Below are 20,592 nucleotides of genomic sequence, written 5' to 3' on the forward strand. Positions count from 1 at the left end.
GGGCCGTGGCCCCTCACTAGCAGCTGCCCAGGGCTGGGGGTGCCGAGGGGCACTCGGCAGCCTGGCCTCAGCCAGGGGTGGGGGGTTTAAAAAAAGGAAGAAAAAGATGGGTTGGCTTTGAGATCCTGCCCATTAAGTGGGATTTTTCATCTTTGATGCTGATTGTGAAGCTAGCTAAGAGCCGCGGCGAGCGGGTGGGCTGCAGGTGCTGGCGTGCACGCTTGCTCCCTCTGCGTGGCTGCGCACCGGGGCCTCGGGACATGGCCCTGCGTTGGGGAGGAGAAAAGTGGTCCCTGGGGTGCTGCTCGGGCAGCCAGGCCCCCAGGAAGCAGTGTGTGTGGGCAACTGTGTGGGGTGGCCTCTGGCTGGGTGTAATGGGGCACATCGGGTGGAGGCTTGGGGGGGGGCCTCCACTCTTGCCTGCCTGTGGACAGAGCCAGGCAGGGGCTGCGCTGCTGCTGCCTGCTCCTGGCTCCCCCTCCCACGGCGCCCTCGCCTGCCCCTGCACCCCGCAGGCTCTCTGGGCTGCTGTGCTGGGCCCCCCTCCCCGGGCTGGCTGCAGCTCACGCCGGGAAGTAAAGAAAGGCCGTGGGGGCTGCTCTTACCATGGTGCCGATGCTGTACGTGGCAGCGGGGCCGATGGTGTGGTGGTATGGGTCTGCCGCTGCATACACTCTGCCGTAACTAGGAGCAAACACAGCGGTGGGCATTAGCAACTGGGGTCGGGGTCCTGCCTCCCCTCAGCAGGCCCCCATCTGGCCACTGCTTCCCCCTGCTGCACCTGGGAGCCCCCCAGGACCTCCCTGCTTCTCTCTGCCTGGGCACCAGTCCTTGCCATAACAAGTCCAAAGGGGAGCACAAGGGTCCCCGTTTGCAGGACACCCTCATTGTGCCTGGCTCCATCCTTGCCCTCGTCCCACAAAAGCTGGGGTGTGTTGGACTGGGTGGTGCAGGGGGTGAAACTGCTGAAATCAATTCCCCCCCCCCGGAGCTTCCCCTGTGAAATCGATCCTCCCCAGAGCGATGCCCATGGTGTTTACCTGTCGCTGTATGCTGCCGCTGCTGCTGCCGGCTGGGCGTATCTGTAGGCGGCGTAACCCCCCTACAGTGGAGGGAGAAAATGCTGTCAGGGAGGAGGGAAGCACCCGCTGGGGGGGGCTCGGGGGCCGGGGCAGCTGGGCACCCCCTGAGCACTGCCATGGAGCAGTGGCGGAACCCCACGGGGAGCTGGTGCCCATGCCACCAGGCACACACCAGCCTCATTACCATTCCCCAGGGGCTTTCACAAACATTAACCTTAAAAAATTAAATTCCAGAGAAGAGAATGTCACCTCCCTGATCGCTTTAATGAGGTGTCACGTTAGATAAATCCTTCAGCCGCCCGCCTGAAATATCGCCAGTGGCTTCTTAAATATGGAGGTTAAATGCCGGTGTAAGACAGCGCACCGGCACTCGCTGAGGCTGTAAATCCTGTGTGGTGCTGGCCCTGCGCGGGGCCTGGCTGGGAACACAGCATCCCGCTTGCTCTGGAGGAGCTGCGTTCCCATCTGTGCTCCCATCCACACTCTGCCTGGGCTCTGGCTGCCCTCCCCAGGGGAAGGGGCTGGCAGGGGGCAGAGCCCAACACAGAGCCACCTGATGCTGCTCATCCCCAGCCCCGCACAGGGTCCCCGGCATGGCCCAGATGTGGGCACAGCAGCACTTACGTAGATCTCGGCTCCATAGAACCCATCCTGGTAGACGACCCTGCAAACAAGGTGGAGGCGTCAGAGCCTGGCCGGTGTCACCGGCTGAGAGGGATCGGGGCAAAGCCAGTGACCTGGGGGAGCTGCTTCCAGCAGCACAGCCAACAGGTGAGGAGTGGCCATCCAGACAGCCTGAGGGCATGTCCTGGCCTGGGACTCCTGGCAGAGAGAGCAGGGACATGGGGACAGGTGGAGGACATGGCCAAGGACAGGGGGTGCCACAGGGATGGGGGAGTCCAGTGCACGATCACTGCTGGGAGCACCAAGCGACCACAGATCGCCATCGCTGCGCCTGCCACCAGAGTGGCCATGTGTGCCAGGAGAGAGTATTTCTATTAAACCAACTGACACGGCTGAAACAAGAGTCTGTGCTTTGGGGCACAGGAGGCATGTGGGTCACCCTGAAGGGCAGCAGCCCCGGAGGGGGGCTTCCCAGACCCTGAGGCCAGGCTGGTGCTGGGAGAGCCGCAGCCTGTCCCCGAAGCGCAAGAGCCTGGCAATGCCGATGGCAGCAGAATCAGAGCAACGCGGCAGCAAACAGACCCCCCTGCCCCAAAGCAGGCAGTGCCCCCCTGCCGCCCGGGTACTCACGCGCCATAGGTGGGGATGGGGGGTGGCGGCGGTGCAGCCCGGAAGGTGTTGTAGACAGCGCGTCCTCGTCCCCGTAAGTGTGCCCCTCTGTAGGCCACAGCCGTCCCTGTGGCGGGGTACGGGAACCCCGTTACTGCAGGAGGGAGAGGACAAATGTGGGTTTTCCTGCAGCAGCTCCCCACAGTCACTGTGCAAGAGCTGCCTCCGTCCCCTGGGCCTGCTAGGGACACAGCCCCACAGGGACACAGGGGCAAGGGGACAGGGAGGGAGGAGCTGTGCATGCAGGGGTACGGAAAGGGGAGAGGGGCCGGGGGCTGTTTGCTGCTCAGCGCAGTGGTGGGGTCAGACACAGAGTGGAGCTGATGTTCGGGGGGACCTGTGACAGGGCTGGCCTTGACCCGACGTTACCTGCATAGAACTCAGGGCCGTAGACTGCTCCCACCACCGGGTTCAGCTTCCAGCCTGCGGGCAGGGAAAGCTGGTGAGACTGGGGGCACCCTCTCCACAGCACTCCCCCACACTCCCCAACTGGGTTCCAAGGGGCCACAGCTTCCACCCCTGGGCGGCTGCAGTGTGTGGGGTGCCTGAGGGGGCTGCACCCCCACACTAGGCAGAGAGTGGCCACTCTCCCCTGTGCCCAAGGGTGTGGAGGGCATTTGCTGCAGGAGCTCAGTGGCAGCCTGGCTGCAAGGGAGTGCAGGTGCCCAGGGATGCCCCTGCCTGCAGCAGCTCCGGCTCTCCTTGTGCTGGCCCTTACCATTGGTGTAGGGGTTGGCAGCCTTCTTGTTCGTCATGACCCGGGCTGTGGCATTGTTCACCTACGGAGAGATGGGATGGGAGCTCAGCACATGCAGGCAGCAACGCTGGCGAGGCCGCAGTCCAAGGCCCACTTGGTGCGCGTCGCTGCTGCTTCAGATGCCAGAGCGAAGGACGCCGGCTGCGTGAGGAGACGCAGGAAGAGTCTCTGCCTGCAGCTGCCCTGCCGTGATGCAGTCCTGCCCACAATCCCGGCCAGCCCAGGCCTCCTGGCTCCTGCTCTGGTTCCAGCAAGGAGCATTGGTAGGGCTGGCAGCCGATGCCCCAACCACTGTGGTGCTGCACTCAGGCTGAGCCCCGACACGCTGCTGCCAGGCTTGGCCATCTCCCGTCCCCACCCCATGCCCGACCCAGCCTGCAGGAAGGACACACTTGTAGCAGAAGCCCAGGTCACTCCTGCAAGCGCCCACAGCTACTGCCGAGCTTTGTTGGACCACGTTCTCTGATAGGCAGGGCCTGTCCACGGGGCATCGCTGTGCCCTGCCAGGCTGCCCTTCCCTGGGCTCAGCACTGCCAGGGGCATTTGCGTCTCGCTCCCTCTGCTGTGGGCTGCCCCACTTCCCACCACTTGCCGGCAATCAGCAAGGGGCTGCCAGTGAATGGGCAGAGCCTGATCCCTCTGCCTGGCTTGAAGAAATAAAAGCCTCAGGGGCTGGGCAGCGTAGCAGCTGCCTGCACAGTGGGCTCAGGAGCCCTGCACAGCATCCTTCCCTTCCAGGCGCAGGGGAGGTGGGGACAGCACACAGAGCAGAGAGCCCCCCTCCTCTCTGCAGAGCTCGGGGCGGCTGTGCAGTGGGCACGGGGACTGTGGGCAGCTGGGGTCTGCCAGACCCCTCCGTAACCAGGCAAAACACAGCCAGAGCCCGGGCTGGTGCCCCAGCTCTCCCCGCATGCAGGAGGTTCGTTTGAGCTGGATGCTCCTTGCGCAAAGTGATGACCTTCCCAGCAGCTGGCACACATGCTCCCGTGCCACATTCACAGGTGTAGGTATGCACGCACCGAGCAAGCCTCCCCTGGGGCATGCGGGACCAGGGCAGGATCCAGGGCTGCCCCAAAGCATCCCCTGCCCGAGCTCTCCCCTGCCTGCAGCCCCTGGCAGGAGAGGGTCCCCAGGCAGGGCGGAGGGGATGCACGCACACGCAGGCATGGCACTAGCACACTTATCTGAGCACCTCAATCTTCCGGCCCTCTACGATGGTGCCATTCAGCTTCTCCCGTGCCCGGTCGGCATCTGTGCTAGTTTCAAAAGTTACAAACCCAAAACCCTGTGAGCAGAGGAGAAAAGGAGAAAGAAAGAGACAGAGAGAGACAGAGAGAGGGTGCGGGGACAGAGAAAGAGAGGGGGTGAATCAGGAGAGCTGGCACAGGAGGTGAGGCTGCCGCAGTGCAGAGATGGAGAGCCTGGGCCAGGGCCCCCACTGGGGCTGGGACCCCCGGCTGAGGCCCCAGCATCGCCCACGAGCTGGGAAAAAGAGTCTGGGAGAGGGGCACAGAAAGCAGGGAAGATACAACAGAGACATCCATACACAGAGGGACACGAGCTGCCTGTGCAGGGGGAGCAGAATGAGCCCTCCCCTCCCTCTGGTGCTCAGGGTGCAGGGACCCGCACGGCCCCCCCAGCCAGTGCAGGGCAGTGGGATGGGGCTGCCCCAAGATGGGGTATCCCATGCCTGGGTCCCGTGGGACAGTAGAGGAGGGAAGAGCAGGCAGATGAGCCCCCAGGCCTCCCAGCTCCACCTAGCCCCCTCCCCGGGGCTCGCTGTAATGGCACCAGCCATGAACAGCACCCACCTTGGAGCCCCGCTCATTGAAAATGATCTCCACGTCCAGGATCTTCCCAAATTGCTGCAAGCAGAGAGAGCAGAGGGGTGAGTGCCTGCAGAGCCCCCAGCCCCGGAGCCAGGGCTGCTGGCACAGGGCTCTGCACCTGGCCAGACCAGGGATGAGCAGGGGTCTGCCTCGGGGACCAGACTGGGGGACCCTCAGTGTCATGCAGGGGAGAGCTCCTGGCCCTCCCATTGTACCCTCTGTTCCAGGACTTGAGGAGTATCACCCAAAATCTCATTAGCCTGCACTGCTCTGAATCCTAATGAGGGCTGGGAAGGGGACAAGGGGAGGGGGACAAGGGCTCTGTATCACTCCCCCCCTCCATGCGTGGGCCTTGGTCCAACAGCCTGGCTGTTAACCATGGTGCTAATCCTGCAAACCACTGCTCATGGCCAGCAGCTGCATGGAGGCACCCATGCATGCTGCGGGCTGGGCAGGACAGGCCCTTGGAATGGAACGGTGTCGGGGTCCCTGTGGTGCCACGGGGCAGCACCCGAGTGGAGAGCAGCGGGACGTGGGTGGCTGGATGGGGCCGGACTCACCCCAAACATTTGCCGCAGGTCAGGGTCCCGGAATCGGAAGGGGATGTTGGAGACGTGTAACCTCTTGGGCTGCTGCTTGTCTGTGTTGTCTGAGGAGTGTAGCTGCTGGCTGTCTGTCTGTGCCGCCTCGTCTGTCTGCTGCAGGAAGCACCACTGGTTGTCAGACCCTGGCCTTGCCAGCCCTGTGTCCCCTGGCGGGGGTCTGGGCACGGGGACTGTTCCGCTCCCCTGCACTTGGCCCTGCCCAACCCTAGGGACACCCTGGACCCTGTGGTCCCCAAGCTCCAGGCACCCCATGGGTGTCCCTGCAGCCTGGCGAGTCAGGGCGATGCTGGAGAGGATCTCTGCCTGCAGGGACTCATGGAATGCCCAGCCTGGGGAACCAGCCACCAGCTCTGCCTGGACCTCACCGCTTTGGCTAGTGCTGCAAGTGGGGTCAGGGCATCACCCGCCCCATGAGAGGTGCTGGGGACCTGGGGGCTGAGTGCTGTGAGGGCACAGGGAGCACGCCCTGGGGAGGGGGAGGCCAGGGCGAGGGGCGATCCACCGCGGACAGCCATCCAGCACCAGGTGGCCTCACAGTGGCCTTTCTCCCCATCATCAGCCCAGTGCCCAGGGGCCATGACTGCGGCACACGGGTGTTCTGGGGTGGGGGGCGGCAGACCCTGCATGCAGGGCTGCTGCAGCCGGGCTGGGAAGTGCTCAGCTCAGCACTTTCTCCGGCGCTGCATTACAACCCCGTAATTGAAGCTATCTGGTGGGAAGGCAGCCAAGCAGGTAGATTACAAGTGATTAGAAATGACGGGGGGGCCGCGAGGGAGAGAGCTGGCAGCCACAGCAGGGGCACCCAGCCTAGCACCCCGAGGGACCATGGCTGGGCGAGTGCTGCTGCTCCAGCACCCCTCCCAGCACGTCCAGTGCTGCCCTGGGACCCCTGCCTGCCCCCCCCACACCACTCCCTTACCGGTACTGTCTGTGTCCCTGCTATGGACTGTGTGCTGGCGTCGGTGCCCGGCTGCTCGGCGTGGCTCTGTGCTGGTGTGTAGAGGGTCATGGCGTGCTCCGGTACTGTGCTTTGCCCCGAGTAGTCCTGCGTGGGGTGGGGGTGCGGCGGTGCGTATTCTGCGGGGATCCCGTTCTGGGGGGGTGGGGGGTACTGGGCCGGGGGGTAGGGCTGAGCCATCGCGTCCGGCGGAGCCGTGGCGTCCTGGTTACCCTGCCGAGACAGCAGCACCAGCCCCCTTACCCACCACGTCCCCAGGGTGCCTGGGCTGCAACCTGCCCCAGGGAGAGGCCTGGTCCCTGAAGCGCCCAGGCTCCCCAGCCCCACCACACCCCAGCCTTTGATGTGTGTCCCCCTCAAACCCTGGGCTGTCTCTGTGCTGCAACAGCTCCTGGGTTGTATTGCCTGCAGCTGAGCCCCCATGCTCTCCTGTTCCAGGGTCCAGCCTGCCTGGTGCACTGGGGGTCAGGCAATGGGAGGACAGAGTCTGCCCCGTGGGGCTTGATTAGGGGAGCCTGCACATCACCCTCTCCTCGGGGAAGGAAACCAGGGCAGCCCTCAGTTTGGAGCCCAATACAGGGCAAAGCAAAGCCAAGCCAGGCAGGCAGCATCACTCGAGGGGGCTGCACAGCATCAGCCCCTGCCAGCAGCAAACCCAGTGTCCCCATGACGGTGGTGGCAGCAAAGGGGAGCGGGTCCAGGAAGGCAGGGAGGGGCAGCCAGGGAGGGATATCGATGGCCCCTTGGCAAACACCAAACAGGGATCAATTAACTGCTAAATATTTGATTAGGGCCTTTGCTCTAACGCAGCTGGCCTGGCCACCTCGGTCAAACAGGGTGAGCTGCACCTGTGCCATGGGCTGCCCTTGCTTGCCGGGGGATGGCATGGGGCTGCCAGCCTGTGCCTCTCCTGCACGCCCACCCACCATCTATCCTGACAGTCCTGCAGGCATCCACGGGCTCTGCCCCCTCGCACACATGTGTTGCACCCGCCACTACACAGAACACCCGCCACAGCACATGGCAGCAGCCCCTGCCGGCAGCCGAGAGGCTGCAAACACCTAAGCCAGTGCACGGGGCAGCACCTGCAGCCCCTCGGATGCTTTACAACCTGCTGCGGCAGCCTCTCACCCATGAAATACATCTGTGGCTCAGCCCGTGGAGACAAGCTCCTTAATTGTGTGTGTGGCCGATTTATGGTGCAGAGGGATGGTGGGGAGAACCAGGGGGGCCGCTCTGCCAGCCGCCATCCCCCAGCCGGCAGGACCATCGTGCCTGCGAGGGAGGCAGCGGAGCCCGTGCCGGGGGCATGGCAGGGACCGCATGCGAACCCAGCGTGAATAATCCCGCTACAGATCTGCAAGTCATCGGCAAGCTTGCCAGCGCCTTCCCGTGCTGATTCAGCTGCTCAGGGATGTGCCAGCCAGATGCACCTGCCAGCGCGCCCCAGGGCTGCCGATGCTGCAGGACAGCAGAGCCCCTTCCCCAGTACTACCCCCAAACTGGGCAGCCGGGGCAACGCTCCTGCCTGCGCCACAGACGCAAACCCCATCTCACAGCCTGTAGGGTTTCCGTCTTGCGCTCAGCCTGGCCCTGGCACCTGAGCCTGTGCCAGTGAGCGGGCAGACACCAACCAGTCACAGCAGTTGCACTCCCAGTGCCTGACCCTCCCTACCTACATCCCTGATGCCCAGTGCCCAGCCCTTCCTGCCTGTGTGTGGAGCCAGCAGCAAGAGCAGCCTGCAGCACTCCTGCATGCTCCGCACTGGACCCTTGTCCTTGCTGTCACCATAGCCAGGATCAGCCACCATCACAGCAGGGACAGGCACTGCTGCCCAGGCAGGAACAGGCGGCAGGACAGGGGAATGCAGATGGGTGCTGGGGCAGGGACCATCCCCACCTGTCCAGGTCTCGGGCCCTGCTGGCTCCTCGCCAGCCCATCCCGACAGCCACGTTCATATCTGTTATTAATTAGGGCTGTCGCAGTGCTTGTCAGCCCAAGTATTATTTCATTCAGGGACCATTAGGTTCCCCTGTTTTTCTGCTCGCCGTCGCCAGGGCTGATGGTGCTGCAGAGGCACCGATCTACGGCTTCCAATATTTCCCCCCCGACAGTTCTGCCCATCCATCCCCGGCAGGGATGGGTCTGCTCAGCTTGGTGGCAGGCGTCTGCCGGGGGCGAGGGTCCCATGGGGAGTGGGATGGCGATGGGTTTGGCTGCGTGATGCTTGTTGACATCACAGGAAAACGGCTGCTTGCTCGGCTCCACACCCCGCGCCGCCTGCGTCCTCCCCTGCTGGCTGCTCTGGGCTGCCTGCAGCGTGGGAAAAGCCCTGTCCCTGTTCCCAGGCAGCACCCGGGCCACTCTCCTCCTCCCGGGAAGGTTACTGGGGCCCCTGCCCCACAGCAGCCCGAGCCTGCACCAGGAGCAGCCCCTTCCCTGGGTCGAGTTCACAGGGGGTCCTGGAGACCCACCCCTGCATCCCAAGGGAGGCAGCCAGATGGCACCGACCTGCGGCCAGGTGCTCCCAGCTCGGGGCGCCCAGCTGCACAGGGAGCCCCTGGCACGGTGCTGGCCTGTGGGTGCCAGGCACACGGGGCTTGGACAGGTGTCCCTTGCTCATGCACCGCACATCCCTCCCGGGGGCGCAAGGGATGCTCCTACACAGCACTTTGTGGGGCAGCTTTCCACATTTGCATTAAAAGGAATTCTGATTATTAACAGCCTGTAGTCCTCATTTAGTAAATGAGACAGGAGATTAGTGCGGTACCCGAGACAGAGTGCAGAGCAAAGCCAGCAGTATTTAACACGGCATGAGGGGCAAAAGCAGCACCCCACGATCCATGCTGCCCATCTGTGGCCAGGACACCAGCAAGGCTGTGGGATGGCCCCATGCCAAAACACCATGGCCTTGGGGATGGCAGCAGAAGGGCTGAGACAGGGAGCTGAGGCCTTTGCCGTCAAGGGGAGAAGTGGCCCTGGGAAGCGCAGCACACGCTGTTGCGTCCCACAGGCTGGCGTCCCGCTGCCTCCTAGCTCCTTGGCTGAGCACCGTGACGAGGAGCCTGGGGGCTGGGGAGCTGACGGGGCCAGGGGAACCCCCAGAGAGCGGCTCCATCCAGCTGGCTGTGGGATGCTGCTTCCCAAGCCCAGGCTTGGACCCCGAGGTCCCCTGACTGGTGTCCCCTGCATGGTGGCCCCTGCCCTGCCCACAGCTCAGCCCCGTGCCACCAGCCCTGCGCAGTGGCTGCTGCAGCAGACAGGGGGTGGATATAATCTTTAGCTGATTAAATGTCCCTCATTAACGAGTTTCTTTAATTAATGAAGTTTTTTTGTTTGCTCCACTTGCTTTCTCCCCACCGCACTCTGCCTCCTCAGCACAATCCAGGCCATTTCCTTTCAAGTCATTTAGCGTGTGGGGCCAGTTCCTGCCGACGCCGCACTTTGGTGATTGTGCCTGTCAGCTCGGGGCTGACGACACCATTTTTAACACTTGCTCCTTTTTAAGAAAATAATGCACTAGGAGCCCCCAAATACAGAGAACGCGTCTGAGCAATTAGGCAAGCGCAGAGCACCTGCAATAACGAGAGGGCACCTGCTGGCCCCAGGCACCCTGCACTGTGCCGCCACACCTTGCCAGCGATGGGTGTCCTGCCGGCATGGTATGAAAGTGCAGTGTGTGAGCTCCTGAGTTATCGACCACTCACAAGCAACCATCACCTACTGCCACCCACCTCTGGCCACGGATGAGCAGCACGGTGGGCCCACAGTGGCCCCGCAAGGCCAGCCGGCGAGCCTTGTCCATACTCAGCCAGGGCCTCTGCTTGCACACACAGCCATGTCCCAAGGCTGCTCCCCTCCTGTGCGACCCCGCAGCTGCCACAGATGTGCCCAGAGTTTCTCCTAGAGCCTCATGGCCTTCCTGCTGCCTCAGCCTGTTCCTGCTCATGTCTCCAGCCCTGGACAACCCCCAGCTGGCCAGCTCTGCCTGGAGATGTCCCCTTCCCATGCACTGTGCTCAGGCCAGTGCTGCTGGTGCAGGGGTGGCACGGCACTGCCTGGACCCAGCACGGCACCACCTGGTCACGGCACATGTACAGCCTGGATGGACAGCAGTGTGCCAGTCCCCAGAGCAGCTGGGGAGGGGACACAGTCCCATCACCGCAGACCTCCCCACCACCAGCGAGAAGGGAGCCCCAAGAGCAGTGCACACCGAGGAGCCTGCAGCCACGGGTGTCTGGGAAGCAAAGGCAGCATGGATCCGCAGGCAGCCGTGGGAAGCCAGTCCAGCTCAGGTCTTTGATGCCTGCAGCTGTCCTGCTCCCTTCACCAGGAACCAGACACCCACTGAGGGGTGCAGCGAGGGGCTGGGGTCCTAACATCACCACAGCATTCAAGGAGGCTGCCAAACGCTCCTCCAAGCTGCAAAGCCTCAGTGGGCAGCTTATCCTGCAGGCAGTGCAGGCAGGCAGGCAGCAAGCACGTTACCCTGACCCAGACTGGCTCCGCTTGCTCACTCACTGTCAGGGCATCCCCTGGCCGGAGAGCAAGACAGCCCGAGGTCAGAGCGGAGCGCAGAGAAGGGTGTTGAGCAATTCCCCAAGGGTGCCTGAGCCCGCCTGTGCCAGGGCAGCTGCTCGCTGCTGCAACAGGTCTGCAGTGTATAGCTGCCGTGGGACCCACCGTGCCTGCCAGCAGGACAGAGCTGGGGACGGACAGGGGCAGCGCACAGGGAGGCTGATGGAAGCATCCACCCTCGTGCCCGCTGCCTTGGAGCAGGACAGTGTGGCAGCGTCGTGCTGTGCTGGGCAGCAGAGACGGGCTCAGCAAATGCACCGGTGGTGGCAGGAGGGTCCTCACACGGCCCCACGTGCCCCATGGGCACCCAGGGGTCATGCGGCTGTGCCATCACCGCAAGCTGCCACGAGGCCATGCCCGGCGCGGCTCATATGCGTGACAGCCACAATGTCCCCTCTTCGATCCAGCCGCTCGCTCATGCTAATGACTGTCAACATGAAACAGAGGCCGTGAAGGGGAAGAAAATTACTCCCTGAAAAGGAATTGACTGATCCCCGTCATTTCTCAAGGAATCACTGACCTGTGAATATTTCATTACCCAAAATGCTGCGCCATCCATACAAAGCAGTGTGCCTGGCCCCGAGCAGGCACCAGGCACAGAGCCCCAAGGCTGCAGCGGGGTAGCGGGGTCGGGGTGCTCGCTGCAGGGACGTCCCTGGCCCCAGGAGGGTCAAGCCCTGCACGCCGTGGGGGCTGGTGGGAGATGGCGGCGGGTTGCTTCTCCTCTCCTCCCCAGAATGGAGGCCATTGCCGCCCCACAGAGAGCTGGGGTGGGACAACGGGGGAATCACCCCCCTGGGAAGGAGCTGTGAAAGGAGGTGAGGAGCTGTGGAGGCCAGAGGTAGCAGCCGCCGTGCTTAATGTCTTCATTAACGAGGAGCAGGGGGGGGTGAGAGCCTGCTAATGGCATCTGCTGGGGATGCTCAAGTGGGAAGCTCTGCAAAGAGCAGCGGGGCTGGAGAGAACAGGCAGGACCCGAGGGGCAGGAGCGACGGTGCGAGAGGAGGAGGAGCGGGGGGGGAAGGCAGGGCAGCCTGCTGGCATGGGAAAAAGACTGTTTTTCTCAGCTGCCTCACACTGTCCTGGCACCTTCTGCCCCTTGCACCAGGACCCTGCAAGAGGGGAGCTGCCCCTTGCCAGCCCAGGGCAGCGGGGCCAGGTCCTGCCCTCAGCCCTGTGAGCCCCTGCCAGCAGACTCGGCTGCCATGGCTGCCAGGGGCCAGGGCCAGACGCTGCTTCCCCTCTGCCTGGCGTGCAGGAGCCCGCGGAGGAAGGATGCTGCAACCAGCAGCCATACAATACCCAGCAAGAGTGGGGATGAGATGCCAGCCCACAGGCCAGGTGTCCACGCGTCCCTGTCACCTCCTACAAGGGGCAGGGGGGAGCAGTGTCCGGCCCCAGCTCCTGGCTCCACCAGCCGGAAACTTTGGAGCTGAGGCTGCATGAAATATTCATGAAGTAAATGGTGCAATTTCATCTGCATTCAGCCAACTTCATGTATATTTCAGAGTATTATGAAATGATAATGTTGTGTAACCGAGGCGAGACGGGGGTGCTTGGGGGACTCCCGGCCACCCCCCGCATGTGTGCCGCTGACATCTCCCAGGCTCACACGTACCTGTACCGCTGCACTGGGGAGGGACTGGACTGCGTCACCGCTGGAGACGTGGCAGGATCAGGCCCACAGCGAGTGGGAGGATCACTGCTCTGGGACGTGCGGCACTTTCCTCCCTCTGAGCAGGGCCCGGCATCGCCGGCAGTGCCAGGGCGCACCTGCAGCATCTCCCAGCGTCACCAGTGGTGCTGGGGCTCGCCCGCAGCAGCTCCCAGCCCGGAGCAGACGCTGCTGGAGGGGAGCAGCCGGGCCAGCCCCCGACACAGCTTTTCTTACAGGCACACCGAAGCAACGCAGACCTGGTGCACACAGTGTTGGCCGGGATTCCCAGCAGCACTTGGTCCCCAGTAGCCACCAAAGGGTTTGGGACAGGCAGGCACATAAGGCTCAAGCTTGGCTGCAGAGCCTGGGGACAGGGATGGGCCAGAGAGGACCCAAGTCCTCAGGAGCATCTGCCTGAGCTACCTAGTCCTCCTGAGGCCTGCAGACACTGGGAGCATTGGATGCAGGTGCCCGTACACCACGCGGCTCTGTGCACCAGAGTGACCAAGCCATGCCGGAGGCTGGCCTGTCTGCTGCTGCCAGCAGCCCTGGGGGGCAGCTGCTGTCTCCCCGCTGCTGGAAGGCCCTGGAGGCTCTGGAGAGCAGCTGCTGCTCTGGGAAGGGCTGCAGGGTGCCTCGTGCCCACTGCATCCAGACTGAGAGGCACAGAGGGGTTCTGGAGGGGACAGGGCACCTTTGGGTGTCCCAGCCCACACTGCTGAGCTAAGGCACGTGTCTGGCTGTCACAGCCCAGGCAGGGCCCAGAGAGGAGCAGGCATCTTCCTTTGGTGGGGCCATGTGCTGGCAGGGCTACGATCCCACCCAGGCCCTTGAGTGGATTCTGCTGCGGGTGCGGGGAGGTGAGCAGGGCCCGAGGTGCCCAGGGCATTGCAAATGCCCAAAAGCAGGGCTGCCACTGCTGGGGCTGCCAGCTCCACCAGCTCCCAGCTCTGCCCTTAAGACAAGTGCAGGTGCAGCACTTGGCTCACTTCCCTAGCCGCTCCCAGCACCTGCCAAGAGGCTGCTTCTGCCAGGGGACTGGTGCTCCCCCTGCTAGCTGCCCCCATCAGCTCCCCAGCAGCCCCCATCGGCTCCCCTGCAGCTGTGGCTCTGTGCGGTGCTGCTGGAGCTACCAGCAGCCAAGTCCAGCCTTGCTGGATCCAGACAGCTCAAGACACAGCAAGCAGCAGGATGAATGGCCACGTCTGCCAGTCTCATGCCTCCCCTGCAAGCACCACACCAGCTCCAGCCACCATCCCCGCACCCTGCCCCACAGCTCACAGGTCCCCAAGGAGCCCAGCCAGCACTGCCCCTGGTCCCGCTCCTGCCAAGCCTTTTGCGCTCAGGAGCCCACCCACCATCCCCTATCACTGTCACACCGCCACGGCGCTGGGACTCTGGCACAGCCGCACGTGGCGCTTGCTCGCGCGCAGCCTCGCCAGCGTGCGCGCATGCTCGCACCGGCCAGCGTGGGCGCTGGGGGAGCCACGGACCTGCGTGTGCGCCCGGACAAGCTCTCTCACGCAGCCCTCTCTAATAGGCAGTCAGGAGCATAATTTTTCCTCTAATTACATATTCAGCACTTCTGAGAAAATGAGATTTTGGTAATTCAATTGGACTGAGAAGCAGGGGTATAATAAAATGAAATTTGTAACAATTGCGCAGTTAAATTAGTTAAATGGAGAGGAAGGAGCTGTGGAAAATTGACCCCTCGATCTCCTAAAGACTAATCAGACATTTGAACCGAGTTGTGATAACAAAGCCCCCGGGGTGTTGCAGCATCAGAGTGGGGGGAAACCAGAGAAGCTGTGAGGGGAGAGTTGGAGAACAGCCGGGACTGTGCGGTGCCGCAGTGGGGACCCCCCCACCCCACTCCAGTCCCAGGTTGGGATGGGAATGGTGGGGAGGATGCCAGGGCATGATGGTACTGCCATGCCCCCCTGTGGCACCGGCCATCACTAGGACCCGATGGCCAAGGTTGAGTGCCAGGATGGTGTTGGACCTTGGCCACTGGGTCCTGGTGATGGCCAGTGCTGTGGAGGCCGCTGCCTCCGCCGGCTCCAGGGCACGTGCCGCATCCTTGCCGGGCACTGGGACACGAGGGTGCATAGAGGATGGTGGGTGGTTCTGCTCTGCCAGTGGGGATGACAGGGACGTGGGCAGCTGTGTCTGTGGTTGGACCAGCCATGAGTGGGGACAGCCAACGCACGGACACCAGGATAGGGACAGGCATGGCACACCACAGCACACCGCGCTGGCAGGCACACTGGTCAGGAGGGGCATCCCGCAAGCTGGAGGGGCTCTGCAGCAGGTACAAAGTAATTAGCCTCAATATTTATCTTGTTGTTCATCTTTTTATTTTTTCTTGTGAAAGAAAAGGAGGAAAAGATGAGTTTCTCATTTGCAAGTTAATTAGTCTAATTAGCTCTAATTAAGAGCTCCACACACAATGCAGATCACAAATAAGCTGCCACTGTCGCCTGCTCCTGCTCTTCTCTCCCCATTTTTGATTTTTTACAAGAGCCATTTGAAGGCTGCGCCCAGCGCCATGGTGGGGAAACACCGAGTGGGTGCAGCTGGGTGGGATGCATGGTATTCCCCTGCCTGAGGGCTGCCCCCCTGCTGCTGCTCCCCTGGGGGACCCTGTCCCAGAGCCAGAGCTCAGCTCTCTGACCCCTGCACTGAAGCAGGACCTTAATGTCCTTCCCTTGCTTCCCTCCCTGGGCAGCTCCTGCCTGCAGGAGGGGCTTTGCATGCACACCCTGACCGGGCCTGCTGCCGGGGGACAAGCTGGCTGCACACCCGGTACCCGTGCATCCTGCTGGGCAGCCGGAGTGGGGATGCAGCCAGCACAGCCCAGGCTTGCAGCCTGGACCCTGAGATTCGAGCTCTGGCCCCGCCAGCGCAGCATGTCCTCAGCCACGTCCCTTGCCAGCCTGGGAGAAAGGACAGGGACAGGAATCTGCTGGTAAACACCCAAAGCTGCTGAAGGGGTGCCAACAGACAGGGTGAGTATGCACTGCTGGGGGCTCCCCACCAAGCCCTGCAGAGAGCTGCAGGAGGCCACAGGGATGCAGGGGAACAGCACAGTCCCTGGCATGGAGCAGAGGGGGAGATGAGTGGCCAGGGCAGGGTGGGCCACACAGGCAGCCAGGCACCGTGCTCTGCTGCTCAGCTTCGCTGACGTGCCACCTCGGCACCGCTGGTCCCCTCCTCTCCCTGGCTCTGCCGCAGCTCAGATGGAGGGGGACGCGACAGCAAGGGGGAGCACAGGCTGAGGAGCCAGGGGCCAGACCGCGTGCCACCCGCCCTGCCTTGCCCTCCCGTGCTGCCGGGAAAGAGCTGCCGTGGGGTGCTGGGAGCCATGGCAATCATGTCAGCTTATGTGTCATTTTCTACTCAGGTAATGCAAGCAGTGAGGGATTGCTGCTCAGAGACAGGGGGAAAATCATGACAAAGTGCTGCAAGCCCGGTGCTCCAGCAAGGGGGAGCGGGAGCAGCCAGACCTGCCTCATGCCCCTGCCATGGGGCCACTGCCAGGCACGCTGGCTGCCCCCACCCCTACATCCCGCAGCAAGCCCCATCACCAGCTCGGCCCTGCTGCGCACACCAGCCACCACACCTGGGTGCTGGCCTCGGGCACCTGGTGGGCACAAGGCCACCCTGGCCCAGCACCCATTTCATGCTGGCCGGAGCCCTCTGGGGACCAGGGCACAGCAGCCCCCTTGCTCTTTGATGGATGGGAAATGGCTGAGATCCCCGAGGGTGGGAGTGGGACCTGGCTCCACAGGCACTGAGCCCAACACGCCCCCAAACCGCCTGCCTTCCCTGGCAGCACCGGCCTGTCCCGCGCACTGAAACCCTGGCAGCACCAGCACAGAGGCGGAGGCTGCCCGAGTGCTGCTCCTGGCACCATCCCCGCAAACTGCCTCCTCTTACTGGGTCTCCTTCCAGCGCTCGTCTCACTCTGTTTAATAGGCTACTGCTGCCAGGGACCACATCTCAGCAGTGCTGCTCACACAGGGGCTGGAGCGAATCCTGCTGATGCTGTGCAAACCCCATCTGTAAGATCTGTGCAGTGCAGGCAGGACACCAAGGCCGCTGGGGTGGGGGCTCCACCCCGGGGGACACCATGGCTGCCCGACCACCGGAGCCGGCTGGATGCTCGGGAAGGTGCCAGTCGGGCAAAATGAGAACCCAGGCAGGAGGACATCATATGGGGACAGCAGAACTTGTAGGGGGTTTGGGAACGCGCCTGACCCCCCTGCAGGCAATGCCTGCAGCCCTGGGGGATGCCTGTTCTGTGGTGGCCACCACAAACCCTGTCACCTGCTGGGATGTTGCCTTTTGTCCCTCCCTGGCCAGACCTTGTGCCCAGGCCAGCACCTCCCCGAGCCTGCAGCCCACCAAGCTTAGGTCAGGGGGAGCGGCTCCCCGAGCTGCCGGCTGGGCTGCAGTGCCAGCAGTGCCACCGCTGCTGCGGCCCTCGCCCCAGGGAGCGAGGGAGGACATCTGCTCCCAGCTGGCTGGATGAACGCTGAGGTAGGTGGCGCAGGTTAAAGCCCTGCTAGGGCTGCCCGTGGTACCGCCACGCTTGCCTGCAGGCAGCAGAGGGGTGAAGCCCTGCGGGCAGCCCGGCTCTCTGAGCCTGCTTGACGGCAGTGGCATTTCACCGAGCTGGCAGTCACAGCATGGCCAGGATTGCAGAGTCCCCTGGTCACAGGCTGGCAGGCTCACACCAGCACGGCGGGGCTCACCAGGCGATAGCCGTTGCTGCAGCGAGCAGCTTCAGTGCGCTGAGGCCCTGGTACAAGCAGGGATGTGCAGGCACTGCCTCGAAGCCCTGTCCAACACAGGTGCCCGTGTGTCCCCTGCACTGGGGGTTTGTGTCCATGCTTGACCTGCACCCCTGGGCTCTTGCTGGGTGCTGCCATTTATGCATTCCCTGCTCAGCCTGGCTCCTGCCCCTCCATACGCCACTGCCCGAGGATGAGGCCAGGCTGGCCTGGCTGCCGTGGCCCTCACAGGAATACCGAAGGCATGGCTTTCCACAGACTTGGAGTCTCCTCTGCCCCACTGCCACAGCCTGGGTGTCCCAGCACTGGGAAGATCCAGCTCCTTCCTTGGATGTTTGGTACCCTCCTGTGCCAAGGCATCTTTCCTAGAATTCCCCTGACGCTACTGCCTTCCCAAGCCTCCCTGCACCCTCCCAGCAGCCCAGCACTATGCACGCCCAGCATGCCTACTTGCCAATACCAATGCGCTTTCTGGAAAGGCCACTGTGCCCCTCGGTGCCCCCGCTGCTCGCCAGCTCCACCACTGAATCCTGTCGTTTCACAGACTCAAGCCCTAGGAATGGGGCAGCATTGCTCCAGCTGCCTGCAGAGCCACCGCGCTCACGCTGGCGTTGGTGCCGGCAGGGCCCCGCTGGCTGCCAAGGTCCCTCCGGCGCGGCAGACACAATGCACCCACGCGCAGGCGTCCTGTCTGGGGTCGGCAGCAGGACCCGGGCAGGAGCTGGTGGCAGCGCTCACCCTGTGGGGAGAGCGGCTGGGGAGACAAGTCACCGCCATGACTCTGCAGATCCCCGAAGGAGCGAGGAGCCCAGGGTGCTCGGCTCCGGCACCCAGCACTTGGCATCCCATCCAGTCCCGGCTCCAAACCCCAGAGCTTTCCCAGCCCTGGGGCTGTGCAGGAAAATCTGGTTTCAAATGCATTTTCCTATTTGGACACTGGGCCCTGAGGAAGGGTGGCTGCAGGCCGGGGGCAGGAAGGGGACGAGGGCAGTGGGAGCTGGTGTGGGCAGCCTGTGCCTGCTCCCCTAATTAGCCTTTCTTCTTTGTTAAACCATACCCCTCCACCGACTGACTGTAATGCTTTAAAGAATGATAGATACTAAATCTAATTTAATCTACTCATTCACCCATCACTGTAGTACTAAAATAGGAATATACCTATAAAAAGAGCATCGCCAGGCAGTGTAGGCCTAAATTACAGCTATTGTGGGAAAACCAGCTTTGCAATGCTAAAATTAATGTCAGTGTTTTCAATATATTAAAAAAAGGAAAACATGTTTTTTGCGGCTTTAAAGCCTGTCCTCTGCCGTGCAAGCGAGGCAGCCGCTGCAGTGCAGGCGCTCGGCCGGAGCCGGGAGCCGCCGTGCCGGGTCTCGCATCCGTGTGACATGCAAGCAAGGGGAGAAACCAGGTTTGAAACGAACCCGCTGCTGCAACACGCTACAATATTGCTCGGAATAGACTTGCTCCCTAAAAATATAATATGCTAAACTTGGCAGCAGCCCTTTTAGAAAGGAATTTTCCAAGCAGCCTTTTGCAGAGGCTGTTTCCCAGCGGGCCAGGTGCTGCTCAGCTGAGCCTCCTGCGCTGCAGGCTGGGCAGTGTGGTGCGACTGCGGGCACTGGGGATGCCCCTGGTACGTGGCACCTCAGGGGCAGCTCTGCGGCAGGTTTCAGCCCACCTGTACATCAACCTGTGCTCACATCCAGCCCCACACACACATCACTGCCTGTGACCAGGCCTGCACTGTGCTCCAGCACCGATGCTGAGCCTCAGAGCCCCAGGTCTGTTCCTGGTCAGCACCATGCCTCATCCTGGAGTGATTAGCTGCTCACTTATAATTATAATGGTGACACTTTCTAAGTAGTAACTGATTCTTCTGTTAAGGAAACACAGTCACCAAAGTCTCCCTCTGCACCCAGGGCCTTGCTGAGCAAGAGCTACATGTTACTGCCAAGCTCCACCGAAGGACATGGTGCTCCCGCCTGACCCACCAGTGGGGGATGCTCTGCCATGGGTGTGCACCCACCCTCCCACCACCCGCCTGCAGCCCCCTCCCCTCCTGGTCCCCCACTCCTGCCCCAGTGCTGGAGCGTGGCAGGGTGGGGGGCAATTCCTGCATGCAGCACAGTCGCACCACGCGAGTGCCATGAACCACAGCTCCTGCAGCTAGGACTGGGGCGGCCGCGCAGCTACGCAGGGGAAGCTGAGCTGAGCAAGCTGCAAGGTGCCCGCAGCCACTTGGACGAGCCATTTGCACTGCCAGAGCCTGTTGGCAGTTGGATTTACCCTGGCGCTGGGCTAATTGAAGTTTTGCAGACAACTTCATTTCTTGGTCATTCCTTCAAATACCAGCACTGTTGAAAATTCTGGGGCTGGGGAGCTACAAACACAAGCGGCCTCCTTGGGAACAAATACAGCAAACGCCAACAAACTCCTTGTGGGGAAGGCACATGCCTGAAGGGGATAGGACCAGTTACTGCGCACAGACCCTGTGGCCCCCCATCTCTTAGCCCCCCAGCCAGCCCAGCCCAGCCCAGCCAGCTGTGTCCTGGCGTGGGAGGAGCCGGTGACCAGCATGGGCCCCTGCAGCTGCGGGGCTCAGGCACCATCCTTGCATATGTGCCCACCCCGGACACACAGACATCTGCCTCCCTACATACACACGCACTCTGGACGGGGAACCATAACCTAGGGGATCTAAACCAAGCCCCCCACAGACCCCACATCACAACACCCTTGGGGAAAAGTCAGTTAAACCCCTCCAGGCGTCTCTGGCCACACACAGGTGAGCTGAGCTGGCTGGCCAGAGGCAAGCTCCGCACCAGGCACGCAGCCACGGGCAGAAGCAGCATTGCTCCCTGCACACACCTCTAGCACAGGCATGCTGAAGGTGTGCGAGTCCAAAATCCAGAGTGACCTCAGGGCTAAAACACCAGGCACCAGGCAGGCCCGTTGCTCAGCCAGGCAGGATGAGGAGCCTGGCAGCAGCCAGTGACGTCCCTCTGCCTGATGCCTTGTTGCGACACATACCAG

At 62.6% G+C, this 20,592-nt stretch overlaps 1 protein-coding gene across 10 annotated transcripts in view; it reads right to left on the reverse strand.

Moving 5' to 3' along the window:
• Positions 1 to 20,592, reverse strand: part of RBFOX3 (RNA binding fox-1 homolog 3) — a 191,045-nt gene that overhangs the window by 2,629 nt on the left and 167,824 nt on the right. For 8 of the 10 annotated variants that reach the window (XM_075110942.1, XM_075110939.1, XM_075110935.1 and 5 more), the window contains 10 exons: positions 6,486 to 6,737; positions 5,522 to 5,659; positions 4,944 to 4,997; positions 4,325 to 4,417; positions 3,094 to 3,154; positions 2,745 to 2,798; positions 2,337 to 2,469; positions 1,707 to 1,746; positions 1,041 to 1,102; positions 606 to 684 (listed from right to left, as the gene is read on the reverse strand). In XM_075110942.1, the coding sequence (XP_074967043.1) occupies positions 606 to 684; positions 1,041 to 1,102; positions 1,707 to 1,746; positions 2,337 to 2,469; positions 2,745 to 2,798; positions 3,094 to 3,154; positions 4,325 to 4,417; positions 4,944 to 4,997; positions 5,522 to 5,659; positions 6,486 to 6,704 (933 nt within the window). In that variant the 5' untranslated portion in view covers positions 6,705 to 6,737. Of the gene's footprint in view, positions 1 to 605; positions 685 to 1,036; positions 1,103 to 1,706; positions 1,747 to 2,336; positions 2,470 to 2,744; positions 2,799 to 3,093; positions 3,155 to 4,324; positions 4,418 to 4,943; positions 4,998 to 5,521; positions 5,660 to 6,485; positions 6,738 to 20,592 lie in introns of those variants that run through there. The other 2 variants (XM_075110941.1, XM_075110944.1) reach the window with 2 other exon arrangements.

The sequence above is a fragment of the Phalacrocorax aristotelis genome, chromosome 16 (assembly GCF_949628215.1).
Source record: "Phalacrocorax aristotelis chromosome 16, bGulAri2.1, whole genome shotgun sequence".
NCBI lineage: Eukaryota > Metazoa > Chordata > Aves > Suliformes > Phalacrocoracidae > Phalacrocorax > Phalacrocorax aristotelis.